This window comes from Pongo pygmaeus, chromosome 18 (assembly GCF_028885625.2).
Source record: "Pongo pygmaeus isolate AG05252 chromosome 18, NHGRI_mPonPyg2-v2.0_pri, whole genome shotgun sequence".
NCBI lineage: Eukaryota > Metazoa > Chordata > Mammalia > Primates > Hominidae > Pongo > Pongo pygmaeus.
In genome coordinates this window covers 70,239,874-70,260,801 of record NC_072391.2, presented here as the reverse complement: position 1 = coordinate 70,260,801, position 20,928 = coordinate 70,239,874, and the positions used below count along the sequence as shown (strand labels likewise).

General features: G+C 50.1%; 1 protein-coding gene and 1 non-coding gene across 3 annotated transcripts; one reads left to right on the top strand and one right to left on the bottom strand.

The window, feature by feature from the left end:
• The first annotated feature begins 26 nt into the window (after positions 1 to 26).
• Positions 27 to 99, top strand: TRNAM-CAU (transfer RNA methionine (anticodon CAU)). Its single transcript has one exon. It is a non-coding gene; the product is annotated as a tRNA-Met (tRNA).
• Positions 100 to 3,402: 3,303 nt separating this feature from the next.
• Positions 3,403 to 15,707, bottom strand: TLE7 (TLE family member 7). Of its 2 annotated transcripts, none has more exons than XM_063653989.1 (9): positions 15,629 to 15,707; positions 6,713 to 6,857; positions 6,102 to 6,160; positions 5,546 to 5,761; positions 5,198 to 5,439; positions 4,856 to 4,997; positions 4,556 to 4,709; positions 4,102 to 4,175; positions 3,403 to 3,789 (listed from the first exon to the last, which is right to left on the bottom strand). In XM_063653989.1, exons 2-9 carry the CDS (start codon positions 6,759 to 6,761, stop codon positions 3,685 to 3,687), a joined length of 1,041 nt encoding a protein of 346 aa, XP_063510059.1. In that variant the 5' UTR covers positions 6,762 to 6,857; positions 15,629 to 15,707; the 3' UTR covers positions 3,403 to 3,684. The 2 variants fall into 2 exon arrangements, with proteins under 2 accessions (XP_063510059.1, XP_054309695.2); XM_054453720.2 differs by lacking the exon at positions 15,629 to 15,707 and adding an exon at positions 6,307 to 6,329 and having other exon boundaries at positions 3,653 to 3,789; positions 6,451 to 6,761.
• Positions 15,708 to 20,928: the final 5,221 nt, after the last annotated feature.

The window sequence follows — 20,928 nt, the reverse complement described above, 5'->3', positions numbered from 1 at the left end:
GAGGTAGGAAGAGTCGTTCGCCAGAAGCCCTCTTAGCGCAGTGGGCAGCGCGTCAGTCTCATAATCTGAAGGTCCTGAGTTCGAGCCTCAGAGAGGGCAGCTGTTTTGTTGTGCTATGATTGCCGCAAATGTGCGGATGTCACCCAGCAAAGCGCTCTGAACTATGGGCAAAGAGTAGATGTGCCCCTCAAGGACCAGAGCGTAAGGATGTTCCGTCACCTGAGAGCCAGGTGTACATGAGCAGCGCACCCCGCCACAGGGCTGCGTAAATAAAATACATGGTAACGTCAACTCGCGAATGATTCAACCTCGCACATAACGAAAGAAACTCAGATCACAGCCACAGGAACTGCTATTGTCCCCTCTCCCAGGAATTAAAATCCACAAATGAGGCCAGGTGCATTGGCTCACATCTGTAATCCCAACACTTCAGAAAGCCAAGATAGGAGAATAGCTTAAGCCCGGGAATTTAGAGACCAGCCTGGGCAACATAATGGGACCCTGTTTCTACAAAAAATAAAAATAGCCAGGAGTGGTGGCAAGTGCCTCTAGTCCCAGCACCTCTGAGGTGGGAGGATCGCTTAGGTCGAAGCTGCAGTGAGCCCTCATCACACCACTGCACTCCAGCAGTTTTAAAACAAAACAAAACAAAAACCTCCACAAATGAGAAAACACGCACTGTTGGCGTGAATGTAGGCAAACGGACACTAAGCGTTGCTGGTGAGAGCTAAATTGAGTCAATTCCTGTTGCAACATCTATGAAAATCAGCCTCCTAGACCACTTCCAATCTCTTTTTTCCCCGACCTTCCTCTGCTAGGAGAAAGGCCTTGTCTCCACCCTCGCTCCATCCCAGACCCAGCTTCCAAGAGCCAGGAAGACCCAGGCAGTCAGCACCCAGCCTCAAGAGATCTAAGAGAGGGGGATGGGGCGTGGCTTCAATGACAAGCTCTGGTTCTAGCTCTAGCTGAATCCTTCCGTATTTTTCATTACAATACCTTCTAATTATTTTGTAGTTTATTCTCTATTAGTTATTTAGAAGCATATTTAATTTCCAAAATAGGAAAATTCTAGTTTTATTTTTGTTATTTATATCTTAATTGCATTGTGGTCAAATAATATATTCTGTAAAAGTTAAATCCTTTGAAATTTATGGCTTGTAAATGCTGTGTATGTGGGCGGGGTGGGGGTGTGTTCTGTAGTGGTTGTGTGCCTTGTTCTAAGTTTTCTTTTCTTTTTTTTTTTGAGACGGAGTCTCGCTCTGTCGCCCAGGCTGGAGTGCAGTGGTGTGATCTCGGCTCACTGCAAGCTCCGCCTCCCGGGTTCATGCCATTCTCCTGCCTCAGCCTCCCGAGTAGCTGGGACTACAGGCACCCGCCACCACGCCTGGCTAATTTTTTGTATTTTTAGTAGAGACGGGGTTTCACCATGTTAGCCAGGATGGTCTCGATCTCCCGACCTCGTGATCCGCCCACCTCGGCCTCCCAAAAGTGCTGGGATCACAGGCGTGAGCCACTGCGCCCGGCGCCTTGTTTTAAGTTTTCTAATCATGTTATTCAAAACTTCTGTACCCTTATAAATTTTTTGTCTATTTGAACTGCTGGTTACTGTGAGATATAAATTTGTCTAATTTGTTGATTTTTCTTTTTGTATTTTGAGGCTAAAATAACAACTACATAAAAACAGAATTCTTGTGCTTCCTGTTGAATTGAACCTGAATTGAACACTTACGAAATGTTCACCTTTATCTAAAATATTTTTTGTTTTCTACTATGTTGTCTAATATTAATATAACATCAACTTTCTTTGATTTGTGCAGAAAGTATCTTCTACTATGCTGTACTTTCTGTACCCTTGTTTTAATGTATCTTTCAAACAGTTATGATTTTTTGAATTGTGATATGATCTCTACAAATTAATAGGAATATTTAATCCACTTACATTTAATATAATTACTGCTATATTTGGATTTAAATCTATCATTTCAGTAAGCTTTTCCTTTTCTGCTGCTTCTTTGTTCCTTTTTTCCTTTTCCCTCTTTTTTTGGATTATTATTATATATTATTCCAGTATTTTCTGTCTTTGCTTGGAAGCTGTATACTTATTTAATATTCTTTTAGCAATTAACCTAGAGATTACAATGCTACTCCTTGATTTATCAACACTGCATTAATTAGGACTCTTATTTCCAGAAAGCATTTTAAAATTCTTGTATTCCCACTCCCAATTATTACCCTTCCAACTTGTATGTCTTTATTTTTAATTCTCTTGGACACATACTTAGGAGTGGAATTACTGAATCATATGGTAACTCTGTTAAGCATTTTGAAGGACTTCCAAACATTTTCAAAGTGACTGCAACATTTTGCAATCCCACCAGCAATATATGAGGATTCCAATCTCTCCACATCCTTGTCAACACTTGTTATTGTCTTTTTTACTCTAGCCATCCTAACAGATAAGTGATAACTCCTTTGGGTTTGTTTTCTTCCATGCAATAGTCCAAAGTGAACAGCTTATCTCAATGTCTGACTCATGCACACAGGATGCTTCTACCCTGTGGTTCTGCAATGCCCTGGGGCCTCCACATCATTTGCCTTGAGCTGGTAGAAGTGGAAGGAGACCCTGGAGGGAACAGTCCTGCTTCTTTAGGCCTAGCCCAGAGCTGACACATATTATTCACTCATGATCCACTGGCAAGAACTAAGTTCCTGACAATGTCTACATGTTGCAAAGGATGGCAAACTTGGCCCTTGGCATTGCAGCTTCCTCCCAGGGAAAACTCCAAGCCATGAACTTCAGTGGGCAGCTGGCAGTCTCAGCTATACAAACACCAAGCCAAAAAGAGGACACTGATGGAAAGAAGACTAGAAAGCAGGCCTATATGGCTTTTTTTCCAGGAGCTGGGCCCTTTCCAGCCTGGTGAAGCCCAGATATAATACTACATTGTCACATTTTCAAACATGAGGAAACTGTCCTGAAACAGTGAGCTAAGTAGCTTTGATTAGCACCAAACACCAGAATTAGCATCAGGACTTTTAAAGAGTCAAATAAAGTGAAGTAGCATGAAGCAGGGAGCTTCTCCATCACTGAAGTTAGGCACAAAAAGGGAACCTGTCCTCAGAACATGGCTAGACCAGCTCTAGGAGTTCTACCTGAGTCAAGAGTTGAGCATTGTTGGTCTATCTATCAACTCCCTGATACAATCTGAAAGTTGGTACATGGACTTACATTTCTTGAGCTTTAAGATTCCAAAAATTCCCCGCTTAAAAAAAAAAAAAAGTTTACAAACAAAACTAAGTCTGGTCTAAAATTCCTTCCCCACCTTGAAATTTGCTGAAGGCATAAGCAATCTATCACAATGAGTTTGTGACTTGAAAGAAAGGGACACATATCCAAGCCACTTTGCTTTCTGCTTTACTATTTTATTCATTACAAAAGGATCTCAAGTTTCCTGCCAAAACCCAGAAATCAGTGTTAGGAAGATAACAAAGGAAAAAGCTCCAAACCATCTGATTAAAATCTGGGAGTGCAGGCTGAGAGCGGGCTACTAGAGGGGAGGGATGACCCAAGCTAAGGCAGAGGGGATGGCAGGTGTTAGAGGTGTCCAGCACTCTGAAGCCATCCTCACAGCCACACCAGCCCAAAGACTGGGTCTTCACTGGCAGGACCATGGCATGCCACCTTTAATACAAGAGCTGGTAGATGGTAGCACTGCTATTGGAGCCCATGACCAGATACTGGTTGTCAGAGGACACGTCACAGCACAGGATACCTGAAGACTCCTCTATCTAGATGGATGGAAGGGCCAAAACAGGGATCACATTTGGGGCAAGGATTGGGCCAGACATGAAGGCTTCATTTAGGGCTGTTTCAAGGCTCAGTGTAGACCTAAGGCTCAGGCGGAGGACAGGGCCAGGTCTCAGGGATCAAGGTGACTTGGGAGTTCATAGGATGTGAAGTCTTCATTTCCCCTACTCTGTAAAATGGCCCTGGGTGCCATCTCAGAGGTGTTTTCCAACACCCACTGGAATCCAACCAACTGGGACCTGGAGCTATAAGCTCCCAGTGCCTGGGTTCGGGCATCCCTCCGTGTCCAGTACCTGAAACAACTTTTGTAGAGAAGGTGCCTCCAAGCCACTGAGGCGCGTATCTATTGCGGTCACAAAATAGCTCCCTGGTGAAGGAACGAACAGATGAGAGGCCAGAGACCAATCCTGCATTCTAGTTCCAGCACTGTCCCCAACCAGACTAAAGGCAAGTCTTTCTCTGCCTCAGTTTCCCTATCTATGAAAATCAGACACACAACCCAAGCCATTCCCTTATCTGCCCCCACCCTCCTACCACACACAAGATCATGGTTATCACGGGACAACAGAAGGACAATCAGATAGGGTTCACGCCTCTTCAGTTTGCCTGCGTCTTCAGGCTATCATTCTGTGCAGGACCTCCCATTACGGAGGGAGCCAGAAAAGGAAAGGGGGTGAATACAGAAAGAAGAGACGACAGCAAGTTCAAAATCGGACACCCAGAGGTGTCACCTGGCTTCTCACTCACCACAGGAGGCAAACTTGAGGCTGTGGTGGCGCGTGTATTTTTTCATGACAGCCTTAAACTGCTCATTCCGACGAGTGTGAAGGAATGCGATATCACCTGTTCTCAGGCCCGCCAATACCCATTCTTCACCGGGGTCATGGGTAATGCTGAGGATCTGTTCGTGGAAGCAGGTTTGAGGTCAGCACTCAAAGTTGCCAACGCCATCCTCTGTGCACACCTGTCAAGCTCACACTCCCACCCCTGCCTCCTTGCACGGCTCCACTGCAGGTGGCATTCTGCCAGTGGTGGCCAGCTGGGCACCTCATTCTGTAAGTTGTGTTGGTGCAGCCTCTGGTAGCTCCTCAGGTCCCAGGAATACAGGGTGGTGTCTTCACCTCCTGTCCAGAATATATTGCCGGTGATGTCCACACATCGGGACCCGTATACAGGAACTTCGTGCTTCCTGGTGGGTGGGAAAACAACTTAGAGGGTCACTGAATGGTTTGGGCCCCCGGGAAGTTTCAGGGTCAGGATGCCCCTAGGAGTACCCCAGATATATCCTCTATACTGACTTGCCCAGCCCTAATGCAAAGAGGGAAGAGTGAGCCTCACTGGCAAGCCCTCCCCCAGGTACACCTGAGTGGCTCTGGAGGGAGGTCATACCTGATCAAGATTTGGTTCTGCAAATCCCAAATCTCAACAAATCCATGGAAACAAGCCAAACAGATACGGGCATCAGAGGAGACAGCCAGAGAATAGCACGTAGGGCCTGTTGAGGTCAGCCGTGCCCTGACCTGGGGGGTGGGTGCCAAGTCCCAGAGAGTCACGGCCTGGGACGCACCCCCTGTGATCAGGCTCCGCTCATCAGGGAACAGCTTGCAGGTAACAACACGGTCCTGGGGATGCTGTAGGAAGGGTTCACACAATGGTATCCCCTCGGGGCACCGACCCTGGGTCTCATGTCAGAGGCCCTGTCAGAGTTCCCTGAGTCCTGCTTTGGATCCCCCTCACCTGCAAGTCCAGCTGGGCCCGAGGGGCCTTGTCCCCCGCATGCAGCACACTCTCATCCCATACCCTGATGTAGCCGGAGCCACACGTGTACACGTGGTGGGTTGAGCCACTGACGGCCACTGCGTAGACTCTCTTTCCATGGAGGAGTGTGCCAACCTTCCAGGAGCCCTGTGGGGCCCTCTTCTGTCTGACCACAACTTCATCTGGAATGGGGGGCTGGGCAAGGAGAGGGTGGATAGCAGTGGCCCTGACCTGCTATCATTAATAGGACAGCCCACCCCTGTCTTCCAGCTAGATTCTTAACCACCCACCCATCCACCCACCCAACCGTAGAACCTGGCCCCTGGTTCCCAGGGTCACAGCTCTTGAAGAAATGACACTGTGAGCTGAAGACCCTACTTCTCAGGATGCGGGAACAGGGAACATAGCTCAAAAGCAGCAGGAGCCCAGGACACCCCCCTACCTATGGGGGAGAGAGTGAAAGTGTGGACACATGGTTTCTTGATTGGGGGTGGGTGGGAAAGGAAGGATCCTGAGTATGAAGTTAGACACTTACAATTGCTCTGAGCAATGAGAGGACTTCTTCACTGGGAGAGGAAGAAGAGTAAGGCTGGCCTGCAGGGAAAGAGCAATGCCCACCTGCTCACAGAGTCCCACGCTTCAGGGAGAAGCCTGCTCTGTTGACACCAGGCCCCCGTTCCTAGTCCCCCATCTGGGGCCCAGCTTGGGCGACCACACGCACCACCGTGACTGGTACTCACCAACCTCAGAACCCAATAGGAAGCTACAACACATGGGGAGAGGGAGGGAGGAGACAGAGTGTGAGCCACAGAGCTTCCTGCTGGGCTGCCCTCTTCCCAGTCCAGCTTGCCACTCCCACTGAGTCAGGTTCAAGCAAGACCTGCCTTGGGCTGGACTCTGCTGCTTCTCCTGGTTGTGCATCAGGGAGCCCAGCGGCCTGGAGCTCAGATCTACCCAGGCCCTGGAGGTGCCACTGGTGCTGGGTCACCATGCTTGTCTCTTGATCAGCAGGGCTGTGCTGTATCAGGGGGCCCGGGGACTGCCAGGGCACTCCATACAGACTGCCCAGTTGCTGCTGCACTTGTGGCTCAGGCTGAGAGGAAACGCCAGAGCTTTCTGGCACATCCCTCCTCTCCTCTGGCTCACCATAAGCCCCGAACATTCTGAACGATGCCTCTTCCTTCTCTCCACTCATGTTCTTAGATCAGTGAGGTGCCTGGACCACCTGGTTCTAGGGCTTGATAAATAGACCCGCCAAACAGATCCCAGGTTCCCAATGTGTCCTGATCCCCTGTAAGGTGAAAAAAAAAGAGAGGCAGCTATGCACATGTGCTCTGTAGGGTCTCTTTAGAAGGGGCAGAGAATGTCTCCTTTGGTGAAAAGATTCAAAAGAGTGGTTGCCAACTAACTTTTTATATTAGGTGTTGGCGGCAATGATGTTAAGGGTGAAAGCGTCACACAAGCACTTTGAGATGTTAGTGCCAGGCATTGTATTTTTCCTTTTATGCAAATGGACTGCATTTCTGGTCATTTAAAAATCAAACTCACCTGCCGGGCACGGTGGCTCACACTTGTAATCCCAGCTCTTTGGGAGGCCGAGGCAGGCAGATCATGAGGCCAGGAGTTTGAGACCAGCCTGGCCAACATTGTGAAACCCAATCTCTACTAAAAATACAAAAATTAGCCGGGCATGATGGCATGTGCCTGTAATCCCAGCTACTTGGGAGGCTGAGGCAGGATAATCACTTGAACCCGGGAGGCGGAGGTTGCACTGAGGTGAGATCGCACCACTGCACTCCAGCCTGGGCGACAAAGCAAGACTCCGTCTCAAAAAAATCAAACTCACCTTTTCATCTGGCTGTAAATATTTCAAATGAGGGCTCATACCTAAGCTAAATAAAATACAAGGCAACAGGAAACTCCACACACACCATGTGTCTCTCACCTCCTAGAGGGGTTGGAGGAAACTCCAAGAGATCCTAAGAATATAAGGTGTCCTACTTGGATGGGGCAAGGCTATCTAATAATGAAGTTGGCTTGGAGGTGGTTACTATTTCCTACCCTGTGGGATAATTCTGAGAACTGGATGCAATTACTCAAGTAGAATACTCGGCATTGTACAAGGCTAGTGGTAAACAATCAATAGAAGATAGTACACTTATTTGAGGCCTATGTCAGGGACCAGAGCTTTGAGGATTTAAGTAGACCAAATACCCTCCTTCAGGAAGGCTCCTGCCCAACAGCCAGCCCTAGGAAGGCCCTGGAGAGACCCAGGGTTCTATGAACAGAGCATATCAGGAGCCTTAGGGATGGGACAAGACAATGCGTGGGGAAAGGATCTTCCAGTGAGAACCACCAGCTTGACAGCCGGGCTCGATAGTTGGCTCTCAAACACCCACGAACTCTACGGCAAGCACCAGGGTGGGGGCCCAGGCTACCTGCCTTTGGGAAGATGCAGGGGAGAGTTTTACTTCTCTGTGTGTTTGGCCCTGAACTAAATGCTTTACATAGCTGATCTCATTTTATGCTCACAACTATATGGGCCCCATTTTATAGATTTTTTAAAACTGGAGCTTGGAGAGCACTGGGTCCATGATCAAACTGCTAGAAAACACAGAGAGGAGGTTCGAACCCTGTCCTGCATAGCTCTAAACCACCTCCTTTCCTACCTCCCTGTTAGAAGGAAGGCAATATCCACCACTATTACCAATGCAGTGGCCTTTAACCTAGTACTTCTACGTCTAAAAATGTACCCTAGAGGTGCACTTGGATATATGCAAAATAATAGATGTACAAGCTGGAGAACAGCAGCATTGTTTGTGACAATGTTGGGACATTGTTTATTATAACCTTTGCAGAGCCAAGATTGCACCACTGCATTCCAGGCTGGGATTTGGCAGATGACTGGCCAACGCCCAAATGGCCATGGGAGGAGACTGGTGCAATAAGTTAGAGTATAGCCATATGGTAGAATAGTATGCAGCTATTAAAAATAACAAGGACGTGGCTAGGCACGGTAGCTCATGCCTGTAATCCCAGCACTTTGGGAGTCCGAGGCAGGCAGGTCATGAGGTCAGGAGTTCGAGACCAGCCTGACCAACAAGGCGAAACCCCCGTCTCTACTAAAACTACAAAAATTAGCCAGGTGTGGTGCCACGCACCTGTAATCCCAGCTACTCAGGAGGCTGAGGCAGGAGAATTGCTTGAATCCGGGAGGAGGAGGTTGCAGTGAGCCGAGATCGCGCCAATGCACTCCAGCCTGGGTGGCAGAGTGAGACTCTGTCTCTAAATAAATAAATAAATAAATAAAATAAAATAAAATGACAAGGACGCATACATTGATATGGAATATTCCAAGGTGTATTAATAAGTGGGTGAAAACTGCAATGTTCAGAAAAATGTGCCAAATATGCAACTTTTATGTAAAAGAAAAATGGAAATTAAATGTATCTTTGTACATCTTTGCATATAAGAAATTAGAAACAGTGGTTGCCTTTCAGAGATGGAAACTGGCAAATAGGAAAGAAGAATGGGAGGGAGATTTGTCACTGCATAACTCAGTACCTTTTCTGCATATTTCTGGATATTCAAACCTATGTTAAAAATGGTTGGATCTGGAGCCTTTCTCATGTCACCCCAAATGTTGATCCTCCTGATTCTTAGTTGTTTAAATAATTTAACACACTCTCCCTGACTTGCGTCAGGCTCCTCTAATTGGAGACACCAGGGCTGAGCTTGGAGCATGGAAACTCCCAGCAGAGACCACCACTGCTCAGACCCCCTTTTGGGGGCTACATAAAGCTTAAAAGCAGTGAAACTATTTAACCAGGGCTTCAGACTCCAAATTCGCCAGAATTTCACCCTAAGAATAAAACAAGGCTTTCTAGAAAGAGCAGGAGGAAGAGTCAGTATCACCGATTCCCTTCTCTTCTCTCTCCCAGAGCTAGGAACACAGAGATCCCCACCCCCTTACCAGACAACTCTCTTTCCAAAGCCCCCAAAATGCTGGTGCTGGGGGCTCACCCAAACCCCCATGGCAGGAATCTCACCTCTGAAGGAAGAAGGTCAAACCCTAGACATGGGAAGTCAGCCAAGCTAAGACCCAGCCAGGCATAAGAATCCCCACATCCTCTCCCAACCCCAGACCCTCCCTTCCACAGCCAGGTGCTGCTGCTATCCTGCGGTGCTGCTGCTTTTAAACGTGAGCCTAATGGATCATCAAGCCCTGGGTCAGAACCTCAGTCAGGTATCCTGGCCCTGAATGGCTATCAATCTATCACCAGGCGTGGCCACACAACCAACCTGGCTGAGCCAAGCTGCTGCTGGCGGTATCTCAGGTTAACCTATGAGTCCTTGAATTGGGGGTAGTAAGACAGGGATCCACCAAGTATTTCCATGGCAGAAGGCAAGATAGAGGGAGACATTTTTAGGGGGATATGTCTTTGGACTGGATTCAAACCGCCCTACAAGAGCCAGCGTCTGTGCAAAGATGGGGAGTTGAGTTGAGCTGTTCGCCAGAGCCAAGAGTCAGAGTCTCAGCTCCAGGTGAATCTTCTTTGCTTGAGAAGGCTGATCTTGGCCTGAAGCCAACAGTGGGTGATTATGGGAGGGACAGGGGGCCGCTTTCCTCTTCCTCCCCTGCTCTGGCCCAGACTTGCCTGGCTATGGGCCTCTAATCTTTTACCAGTGTCCCTGAAAGCAAAGACTGAGGAACCCTCTCTTTTTCGTGGCTGTCTCAGCCAGTGGTTCTTACATTGGAGCACACATCAAATCCCCTTGAGGCCTTGTTAAAAGTGTGGTGGACCCACTCCCAGAAATTCTGATTCAGGGCTGGGCATGGTGGCTCGCACCTGTAATCCCAGCACTTGGGGAAGCTGAGGCGGGCAGATCACTTGAGGTCAGGACCAGCCTGTCCAACATGGTGAAACCCTGTCTATACTAAACATACAAAAATTAACTGGATATGGTGGTGCACGCCTGTAATCCCAGCACTTCGGGAAGCCGAGGCAGGTGGATCACCTGAGGTCAGAAGTTTGAGACCAGCCTGGCCAACATGGTGAAACCCTGTCTCTACTAGAAATACAAAAATTAGCTGGGCATGGTGGTGCGTGCCTGTAATTCCAGCTACTTGGGAGGCTGAGGCACAAGAATTACTTGAATCTGGGAGGTGGAGGCTGCAGTGAGCTGTGATTGTGCCACTGCATTCCAGCCTGAGTGACAGAGTGAGACTGTCTCAAAAAAAAAAAAAAAAAGGAAAAGAAACGGAGGGAGGGAGGAGAGAAGAAAAGAAAGAAAGGAAGAAACAAAGAGGAAGGAAGGAAGAAAAGGAAATGGAAGGGAGAAGGGAAAGGAGAAGGGAAGAGAGAAGGGAAGGGAAGGGAGAAGAGAAGAGAAAGAAATTTTGATTCAGTAGGCATGGAGTGGGGCCCGAGACTGTGTTTCTAACAAGTTCCCGATGCTGTTGGTGATGTTGTTGCTGCTGCCACCAGGCTGGGGACCAGCATCTGAGAGGCACTAGGGGAATGCTTTGGTCTGATGGTCGCTTTCTGGAAGGAGAGGAAGGGTGATGAAGCTGGACCCCTTTCCTCCTCCACTCCTTGCTTTTGCCTCCATTCCCCGATCACTGCCTTTCCCCCACTGAATCTACTCTCTCCTCTCCTCTGGCTTCTTTCTCATTCATTGGCTTCCTTCTTTTGAAGAAGTCCTGAGATGGCTGCTACTTACAGAGGAATCTTTTACCACCCCCTGACCTCCAATCTCCAAAGCTCTCTGTCTCTCCCTTCTCCCCTCCACCTCACTTACACACCCCTTGTCCCCAGAACGTCTGTGGCTGCCTATTGCCTTCAAGATAATGTTGCTGGAAAAAGAGGGTCCTGATCTAGACCCCAAGAGTTCTTGAATCTCACGCAGGAAGGAATTAAAGGCAGGTCACAGAGTGCAGCGTGAAAGAAACAAGTTTATTGGAAACTACTCTGTTGTAGAGTGGAGCATCCTCAGAAAGCAAGAGGAGGAACACACCATCTTCTGTTAGTGTCTCTACTTGTAAGAAACCATAAGGAGTGGCCGGACACAGTGGTTCACACCTGTAATCCCAGCACTTTGGGAGGCCGAGGCGGGCGGATCACCCGAGGTCACAAGTTCGAGACCAGCCTGGCCGACATGGTGAAACCCGTCTCTAGTAAAAATGCAAAATTAGCTAGGCGTGGTGGCATGCCTGTAATCCCAGCTACTCAGGAGGCTGAGGCAGGAGAATCACCTGAGCCCAGGAGGCGGAGCCCTGAAGCAAGATTGCGCCACCCCACTCCAGCCTGGGTGACAGAACAAGACTCCATCAAAAAAAAAAAAAAGAAAGAGAGGGAGAGAGAAAGAGAAAGAAAGAGAGAGAGAAAGAAATAAAGAAAGAGAGAGAGAGAGAAAGAAAGAAAGGAAGGAAGGAAGGAAGGAAGGAAGGAAAGAAAAAGAGAGAAAAGAAAAGGAGCTGTAATTAAACTTGGAATGTGCAGATGTGCTAGCTAAAGGTAAGGGATATTGGTGGGCGCCTGTAATCCCAGCTACTCGGGAGGCTGAGGCAGGGAGAATTGCTTGAACCCAGGAGATAGAGGTTGCCATGAGCCGAGATCGCACCACTGCACTCCAGCCTGGGTGATAGGGCAAGACTCCGTCTCAAAAAAAAAAAAAAAAAAAAAAAAGTGAAAATGGGGACAGCCTGAGGAGTTGCAAGAGTCAAAGAGAGCCGTGGTTCTTAAACCCAGAGGCAAGTTAAAGGCAAGTGGTGCTTTAGAAATAACTGGATGGACAGACGGTGCATCCTGTTGTCCCTCAGCTGTGGATACAGGGACCCAGCTTGAGGTCAGGATGTGCCATAGTTGAAATTCAGGTGTATGTGGGCAACAGGTGGGACCCCCTTGACCAAAACTGTCAGAACCAGGGTAAAGTTGATTCAACACACAGAAAGCAAACAGGGCTGATGATAGTAATCAAACACACCTGTGCCCTTTCCCCACCACCTTTCCATCCCCGTGGTCTGTTGGCACAGTCTTACTGACCCCCGCTGTGCTGGGCACTGAGGAGATGAGGCTGGGCCCACAGAGCTGACCATGACCCGTGTGGAATTCCCTCTTTGGAGGGAAACTGACCACTGAACTGGAGATTACAAGTCAGAGTGGAAAGTGACATGGAGGAGGAGGGCTGTAAAGGGGCGGGGTGTGTGAGCCCAGAGAAAGTCACATAACCTGGAAGTGAAAGGTGATAGGGAGTAGGTAAGGTCGGAAGGATGAAAGGACTCAGCGGGGGAAGCAGGGTAGCAGAGAGCATAGGAGAATGTTCCAGGCAGACAGAAAGGCAGAGGCAAAGGATTGGATTTTAGCAGTTGGGAGAATTTTCTAGGGGCTGGAGCACAGAGGGTGTGTGTTTTGGAGGCAGGGAGGGCAGGAATGTGTCCTCCTTTCCAGAGAGAGTTGGAAGGCATTTGGGAGTGGTTCTGAGCTGGGGGAGACATAATTAGAGTTGGGTTTCAGAAGGAGGACTCAGCCTGTTCTTCTAGGGATAGACTGGGGGGAGGGGACAAGACTGGAGGCTAGGACCCAGCTAAAAGAAAAAGACACTCCACATCACCAGTCATCCGGGAAACGGAAATCAAAGCCACATGCAATAGATCACTTCACACGCCCTAGGATGGCTGTGACAGCCACTAAAACCACAGAAAATAACAAATGTTGGTGAGAATGTGGGGAAATTGGAACCCCCCTACGCTGCTGATAGGAATACCATGGAGCAGCCACTGTGAAAAACAGTTTGGCAGCTCCTCAGTTAAACATCTGACCCAGCAGCTCCACTCTTAAGTATATGCCCCCAAAAATGGAAAACAGGGACTTAAACATTTCTTGGACACCAGTGTTCACAGAAGCATTATTCACAATAGCCAAAAAGAAACAACCCAAGTATCCACCAACTGAAGAATGGATCAAAATGTGGTGTAAATATACAACGGAGCATTACTCAGCTGTAAAAAGAATGAAGCTGTGATACATGCTACCACATGGGTGAACCTGAAAATATTATGCTACGTGAAATAAGCCAGACACAAAAGGCCAATACTGCATGATTCTATCGACATGAAATATCCAGAAAAGGCCAATCCTTAGAGACAGAAAGCAGGTTAGTGGTTGCCAGGGACTGGCAAAGGGGAATGGGGCACCACTGCTTAATGGGTCTGGAATTCCTTTTGGGATGACAAAAAAGTTCTGAAACTAGAGGGTGGTGATGGTTGTACAACATTATGATGTACCTATTGCCACTGAATTGTACACTTTAAAATAGCTAAGATGAGCCGGGCGTGGTGGTGGGCACCTGTAATCCCAGCTACTCGGAGGCTGAGGCAGAAGAATCACTTGAACCCGGGAGACAGAGGTTGCAGTGAGCCGAAATTGGGCCACTGCACTCCAGCCTGGGCAACAGAGCGAGACTCCGCCTCAAAAAAAAAAAAAAAAAAAAAAAAAAAAAAAAGCTAAAGTGTTAAATTTCATGATAGGTGTATTTTACAAGAAAGACCCAAAACCAGACATGGGGTCATGAGTTAGGGGTCCTGCAAATCCCAACAGCATTTTTCCTTCTTCCCCTTTAGCCAGCAAATTCCAGGCAGTTTAGCTGGTGGTTTTCTTCCCTTTGCTCCCCTAGAAGAGCCACTCAGCTGCACGTGCCCCAGCCCGGAGGCTATGGGCAGTTGTAGTCAAATGGCGGGTGGGACCCCAACACCTAGTGGGCCAACACAAAGGCCAGAGATGGGGTCATCTGGGCAGAACTGCGACTGTTCCAGATCTTTATTTGAGAGCTGGCGCGCCCTCTGGCGGGCACCTGGAAAGGATAATGCATGGCCAGGCCCCTCCTCGCTGCTCCCCTAGTCCCTGACGCTTCTTCTCACCTCCTACCTCCCTGCCACGGGGAGCCCCAGCTTCCCATTCCTTGCCAAGGCCCCTTCCTCCCAGCACGGTGGCGTCTCCCGCATCGTGCATTGCTCTTCCCACCCACCTCGCGTCCCGTCCCTGCCATGGGAAGCTTGCATTCCCAAGTCCTGCATTCCGATTTCTGTCCTGGGTCCATTCCTTATCTCCCCAGACACCTGTTACCAAAGCCCCCTGCTCAGTCACTCTCAGGAGCCCGCCGGCAACTTTCTGCCTCCACCACAGTCCTCGACAGCAACTCTACAATGTGGGCTTCGCAGCAGGATTTCACTCGATTTGCTTCGTAAGAAAAGTTTACTTTTTGTTGTTGTTGGTAGAGACAAGGGTCTCACTTTGTTGTCCAGGCTGGTCTTGAACTCCTGGCCCCAAGCAATCCTCCCGCCTCGGCCTCCCACAGTGCTGGGATCACAGGCGTGCGCCACCGCGTTGCAATGGCTGCACTAACCACTCAGAGCGTCCTTGGGATTCTGGCCTGCAGGGCGCGGCGTGCGCGGCCGGGCTTGCTAGGTTAGGGTCTCTGAGGTCATCTCCGCCCCCCACAGACCCCCATGCCCCCACTCCCAGCGGATCCACGGGAAGCTTCCCACCAGGAGCTCGGACCCGCTGCCCCAGGACTCCGGCCGTGGGCAGCTGTGACAGGGCCACTCCTCTGGGTCGGGCAGGGTCGAGCTCTCGCTTGGCCGGCGCCCCAGGGCCTGGCTCTTTGATTTTCCTCCCGCGCTCCCGGAAAGCGGGCAGGGGTGCAGCGATCGCGCCGGCCGCCAGGGGGCACCAAGGGCCGGGGGCGGCAAGGACTCCTCGTGGCTTCTCCGCCCACCGCGCAGGGCGCAGACTTCCGGACGCAGGGCCCCGCTCCCCTGCCCCCTTCCACACCGAGGCCTCAGCCGAGGCCCGGGGTCAGAAGCGCTGGCCCACGGCCGACGCAGAGGCAGACGGGCCCTCGGGCGCTCACGCGCAGTCTCCAACTCCAGCCGGCCTCGCCGGCGCCAGCACCTCCGCGGGCGGCCCCAGCCTGGAAGCACGTGGGCCGCGGGGCTGCGGGCCGATGGCGGGGTGGGGGACCGGCAGACGCGCGGGGATCCACGGCAGAACAGCCCCTTACCGTGGCGGGGGCGCTGAGGTCCCTCGGGGCAACCAGAGGACGGAGGCTCGGTGCCGCAGGGCAGTCGGGAAGGCTTCCTGGAGGCTGGGCTTGAGCCGAGGGTGGGTGGGATTTCGGTGGCTGGCAGGGGGTGGGGGCCACGCCTCAGGAACACTGAAGCCACTTGAGGAACAGGCGGCACAGTGAGAGATCCAGAAGGAGGAGAAAGCCGGAAAGCGAGCAGAGGTGGCCCAGACCGTGCAGGGGAGGCCCCTGAGACCCTGCCCAGTACAGGATGTGCTAAGGACCACCTGGTCTGTAGTGGGTCTCCGGGCCTGCGAGCTAGGGGAAGGGGCTACAGGGATCCCCGCCTTCCCCCAGGCTGGGGCGTTCCCCAGGAGAAGGCCAAGGTTGACCCATGGAGGGTTCCCCAGCAGGTGGTCAACCCCTGGCCTGTGGAAGGGGCCTGCGGACAGTGGTGGAATGGAATGGAGTGCAATGGAATGTGTCGGAGGATGTCCTCATCCTCTCCAGGCCAGAAGATAACAGATGTGCAGGAGTGGAGATTTCAGAGGCAGAGAGAACAGGAGAAAATCCAGAGCCTCTTCCCAGAACCCCCAGCCCCTGCAGAGAGAGGGACCCCAGGCCTCCAGGAGGCTGTGCAGATGACACAGGAGCTCTGCTCCTCAGCGCATGGACGCCCTGCTTAGGCCTCTCACCAGGCTCTCCCCTCTACCTGCGGGTGCCTTGAGACAGGACAGTCATGTTTTCCTTTGAGCTTCCATTTCCCCTCCTGACCTGGCCAAAGCAGGCCCAGCTGTTCTCTGAGGTCCCTTCCAATGTGACAGGCAAAGGTGGGTGTGTGCACCTTGCACTGCAGGGACAGAACATGCACATCCCGACTGAAGAAGAAAGACTTTAATCCTCCCTGTTCCAGGCCCAGGGCTCCAGTTAAGCCAAGCAGAAGTGCTATTGTGCGGGGTTCTGGAGTCTCCTGTGCTCAGGTTTCTTGCTGTTCTGGTAAGGCCTCCACTGCACCACATGGCACCCACACTGCACACACATAGCCTTGGTGTGGTGAACACCAAGGCTACACGGTCTCCTGGGTGGTGGGGTCATGTGACTTCACCAGGCTTTGCAGGTGTCTGACTGCCTTCTTCACCGTCCAGTTGTTGAGGTCTGAGCAGATGACCTGCCCTGGACAGTAACAAGCCTACGGAGAGGGAGAAAACCATCAGAGTCCTGGGACCATCCCCACCCTGTGCTGACCAGGAGCCTGAGGTCGAGAGGCCCAGGGTCACATGGGACATTGGTGGCAGATCTGAGATATCAGGTTATATCCTCTAGGATTCTCAATCCTCCATGAGTCTGAGCCTTGATCCTGCCACTGCAAAGAAACTGGACCCTGCGGGAAGCCAGGGCTGCAGGACTTCTTGTCCCCCTCTACGGACTATGTCTCAGAGACCTGCAGAGGCTGTCCATCAACTGGGAAGGCTGGGGTGAGCCCTGGCCTTCTGAACTCTCCTCTGGCCCCAGTGAGAGACCACATCAGCCCCTGGTTTGCTGCATGACCAGGGGGTCATCCCATCCATCTCTGGGCTTCAGTTTCTCTAAATGTAAATCCAGGACTTGGACCCCTCCAGGGTCTCAGTGCTTGGTCTGGAACAGCCCAGAGGAACAGGGCTGGCTGGTCAAGGAGAGGAAGGGTCCTGCTCTTCCCTCTCCCCAAGGTGTGGTCTGGGGGCTCTAGGGGCTGCCTCCTCCCGTGCCCAGCTCCCAGGATGCCTGGGGTGCGGCTGACTTACACGATGGCATCCCTAGGACACTCTACCAAGGTCCTGTGCCACGTGACAAGCTTTCAGACAGGAATGGCTCCTTTGAAATACTCAAGGCAGCACTCCTGGCCGACACCAGCCCTCGAGCTACGGAAAGCCAGTGCAGGAGTGTCTATGTGAGGGTGTGGCCTGTAGGGTGTACCATGTGTACCACTAGGTGTGTCTGTGGATGTGGGGGTCTGCAGGGTACACCGTGTGTGTGTGTCTATGTATGTGAGGGGTGTGTCTTTGTCTATGTGTGCATGTGTGTCTTATGTGTGTCTATGGGTGTGGGGGGGAGTCTCTGTGTGTCTATGTGTGTGTGTGTCTGTGTGGGGGGGGTCTGTGTGTATGTCTATGTGTGTGCATGTGTCTGTGTGTGTCTATGTATGTTGGGGGGTGTCTGTGTGTGTCCTTGTGCATTGGCTATGTGTGCATGGGGTATCTGTTTGTGATCTCTGTGTCTGTGGATGTGGGGGTCCGCAGGGTGCACTGTGTGTGTCTATGTATGTGGGGGGTCCATGTGTGTCCATGTGTGTCTGTGTATGTGGAGGTCTGTGGGGTACACTGCGTGTGTCCCTGGGAAGGTGTGTGTGTGCATCTTGCTTGTGCCTATGGGAGAAGGATTTGGGGGCTTCCTGCATGTGTGCACCTGTGCATGACTATACATCAGATGTGCACACATTCAAACCACCACCCGCTTCACCACCTCTGGGCCAGGCTCTGGCTGAGCCTTTCCCGGAAGCAAATAATTCAGGCCTCACAACCATATCTGGGAGGCAGGTTCTCTATTACCCCATTTTACAGATGATCAAATGGAGGCCCGGAGATATGAAGACACTTCAGACCTGTTTTCTCATCTGTGTGCAAAAAAAAAAAAAAAAGATATCCAAAACTTGGAAATGGGCAAAATGATGATTATGTGTCTTTTAAAAGTTCATATTATGCATTTTCTAGGCATTTCTCCCCTAGCTGTCCTTGGACTCTCCCGGGGATAAAATTCAGTTTGACTACCTCTGATTGGGGCCCCGCCCTTTCACAGCCCTGTGAACTTAGAGCAGACTTACAGGAAACTTAAGGGTGGGACCACGTCATTTGTCTGAGTGAGAAGATAACCCGGCCTCCAGTCCTCACCCTAAGTACTTCTTCATCTGGCTGTTCATTTGTATCCTTTACAACAAAATGGTAATAGTAATGTGTTTTCCTGAGTTCTGTGCACTGTTTTAGCAAATTACTGAACTGGAAGAGGGGGTCATGGGAACCCCCAATTTGTAGCCACGTCACACAGAAGCATGGGTAACCTGGGGACCCTCTACTTATAACTTGTCTCTGAAGTGCAGGGCAGTCATGTGGAACTGAGCCCTTAACCTGTGGTGTCTTCACTTACTCTGGAAGTGTCAATTGTTAAAATTGTAGGGCCAGGCACGGTGGCTCACGCCTGTAATCCCAGCACTCTGGGAGGCCGAGGCAGGCGGATCACGAGGTCAGGAGATCGAGACCATCCTGGCTAACACGGTGAAACCCCATCTCTACTAAAAATACAAAAAAAAATTAGCCGGGCATGGTGGCAGGCGCCTGTAGGCCCAGCTACTTGGGAGGCTGAGGCAGGAGAATGGCATGAACCCGGGAGGCGGAGCTTGCAGTGAGCCGAGATCAGGCCACTGCATTCCAGCCTGGGTGACCGAGCAAGACTCCGTCTCAAAAAAAAAAAAAAAAAAATTGTAGGACACCCAGTCGGTGTCTGCAGAGAATTGGAGAATCGTGTGAAAAACCAACACATTTGGCATCAAAGGTCTTGTGAAAAGCAGTGTTTCTTTACTACCAATAACAGGTGATGAACCTATTTTCTCCATACTGTTATACTGTCCTGGTGTACACAAATAGATTCTGCTGTATGATTTATTGAAGAAAACCACCATCTAGAAATGGACTTTTACTAAAAATTGTTCAAGGATTCTGGGACAATAAATCCTCATCTTAACAAGCAAAAAGAGGGACAGAGAGATTTCAGATTTTTAAAAATCCGATTACTAACTTTTTGAAGACTCAGAATATTTGGCATTACTGGAACTGCTTTGCTGCCTACCCACAATTTACTACAGCTGAGTCGAGGCTGCCTTCTTTAGGTAGGGCGTGCAATCTTCAATTCTCCACCCGCCCTACTCCTATTGTCACTCTGTGCAGCCTCAATCGTCTGTCTTTGAGGACACTTGAGTATCTCTGGGCCTGCAGGGATGCTTATGAGGATTTGGAGTTTGCTGGTGATCGTTAAGTCTCATTTACTAGCGATTGCTTTTCTCCTGTTTTTATCTGTGGCATGTCAGAAGACCTGGAGCATGATGATCTGAAGGAAGAGTGATGCTCCCAGTCCAATTATCTTAAATAACTGTCCCACATTCAGAAAACCTCCAGTGGTTTTGAACCTCATTCTAAACTAAATGCAGACTAGCTGCTGTTCTAAGGAGCCTGGGGGCCAGAGACAGCATATGTCTTACAGAGCTCACAGGTAGGCATGGTAAGGAGAGGGTGTGTGGCACTTGGGGGATTGTAGAAGTTATCATGTCCCTTTACTACTATTGGGCCTGCTGTTCTTCAGCTTCCTGATAGTTAGCTTGCCTGCTCCTATTAGTGCTTACAGTTTTTTTTTTTTTTTTTTGACAGAGTCTCACTCTGTCGCCCAGGCTGGAGTACAGTGGCATGATCTTGGCTCACCGCAGCCTCCGCCTCCTGGGTTCAAGTGATTCTCCTGCCTCAGCCTCCTAACTGGGACTATAGGCAGGCACCACCACGCCTGGCTAATTTTTGTATTTTTGGTAGACACGGGGTTTCACCATGTTGGCCAGGATGGTCTCAATCTCCTGACCTCATGATCCGCCCACCTCGGCCTCCCAAAGTGCCGGGATAACAGGCGTGAGCCACTGCGCCCAGCCTATTGCTTAGAATTTTTTAAGGTGTTGAGAGATTCCCTTCTAAAGAGTATCTTGAGGCTTCCAAGATCTTCATCAGAGACCTTGAAAATCACCAATGAGACTGGGAATCCAAGGTAGCCACCTTCCTTCAGGACCTGAAAAGCCATGTGTTTATGCAAGAGTTCCAGTTATTACAAAATAGAAATCCTGTAACATGCTATCTTGTTGACTACATTTTATACTTATATAAAGGGCATCTATAGTAAATGTCATTTTTGACAGCTGCATAGTTTCCCATGTATGCATATATAACAATGTAATATGCAAAAAAACTTACTAATTTTCACACCTTAGAGTACTGAGATTGAGTATCTCTTCTAACAGTCATTTTTTAGTATCTGTTTAAAAGCTGCCTGTTAGTGTGTCTAAATTATTTATCTTTAGATATTAATGTTTTAAGAGACAGGGTCTCACTGTCACCCAGGCTGGAGTGCAGTGGTGGTCATAGCTCACTGCAGCCTCGAATTCCTGGACTCAGGCGATCCTCCTGCCTCAGCCTCCCAAGCAGCAAGGACTGCAGGCACATACCACCACGCCT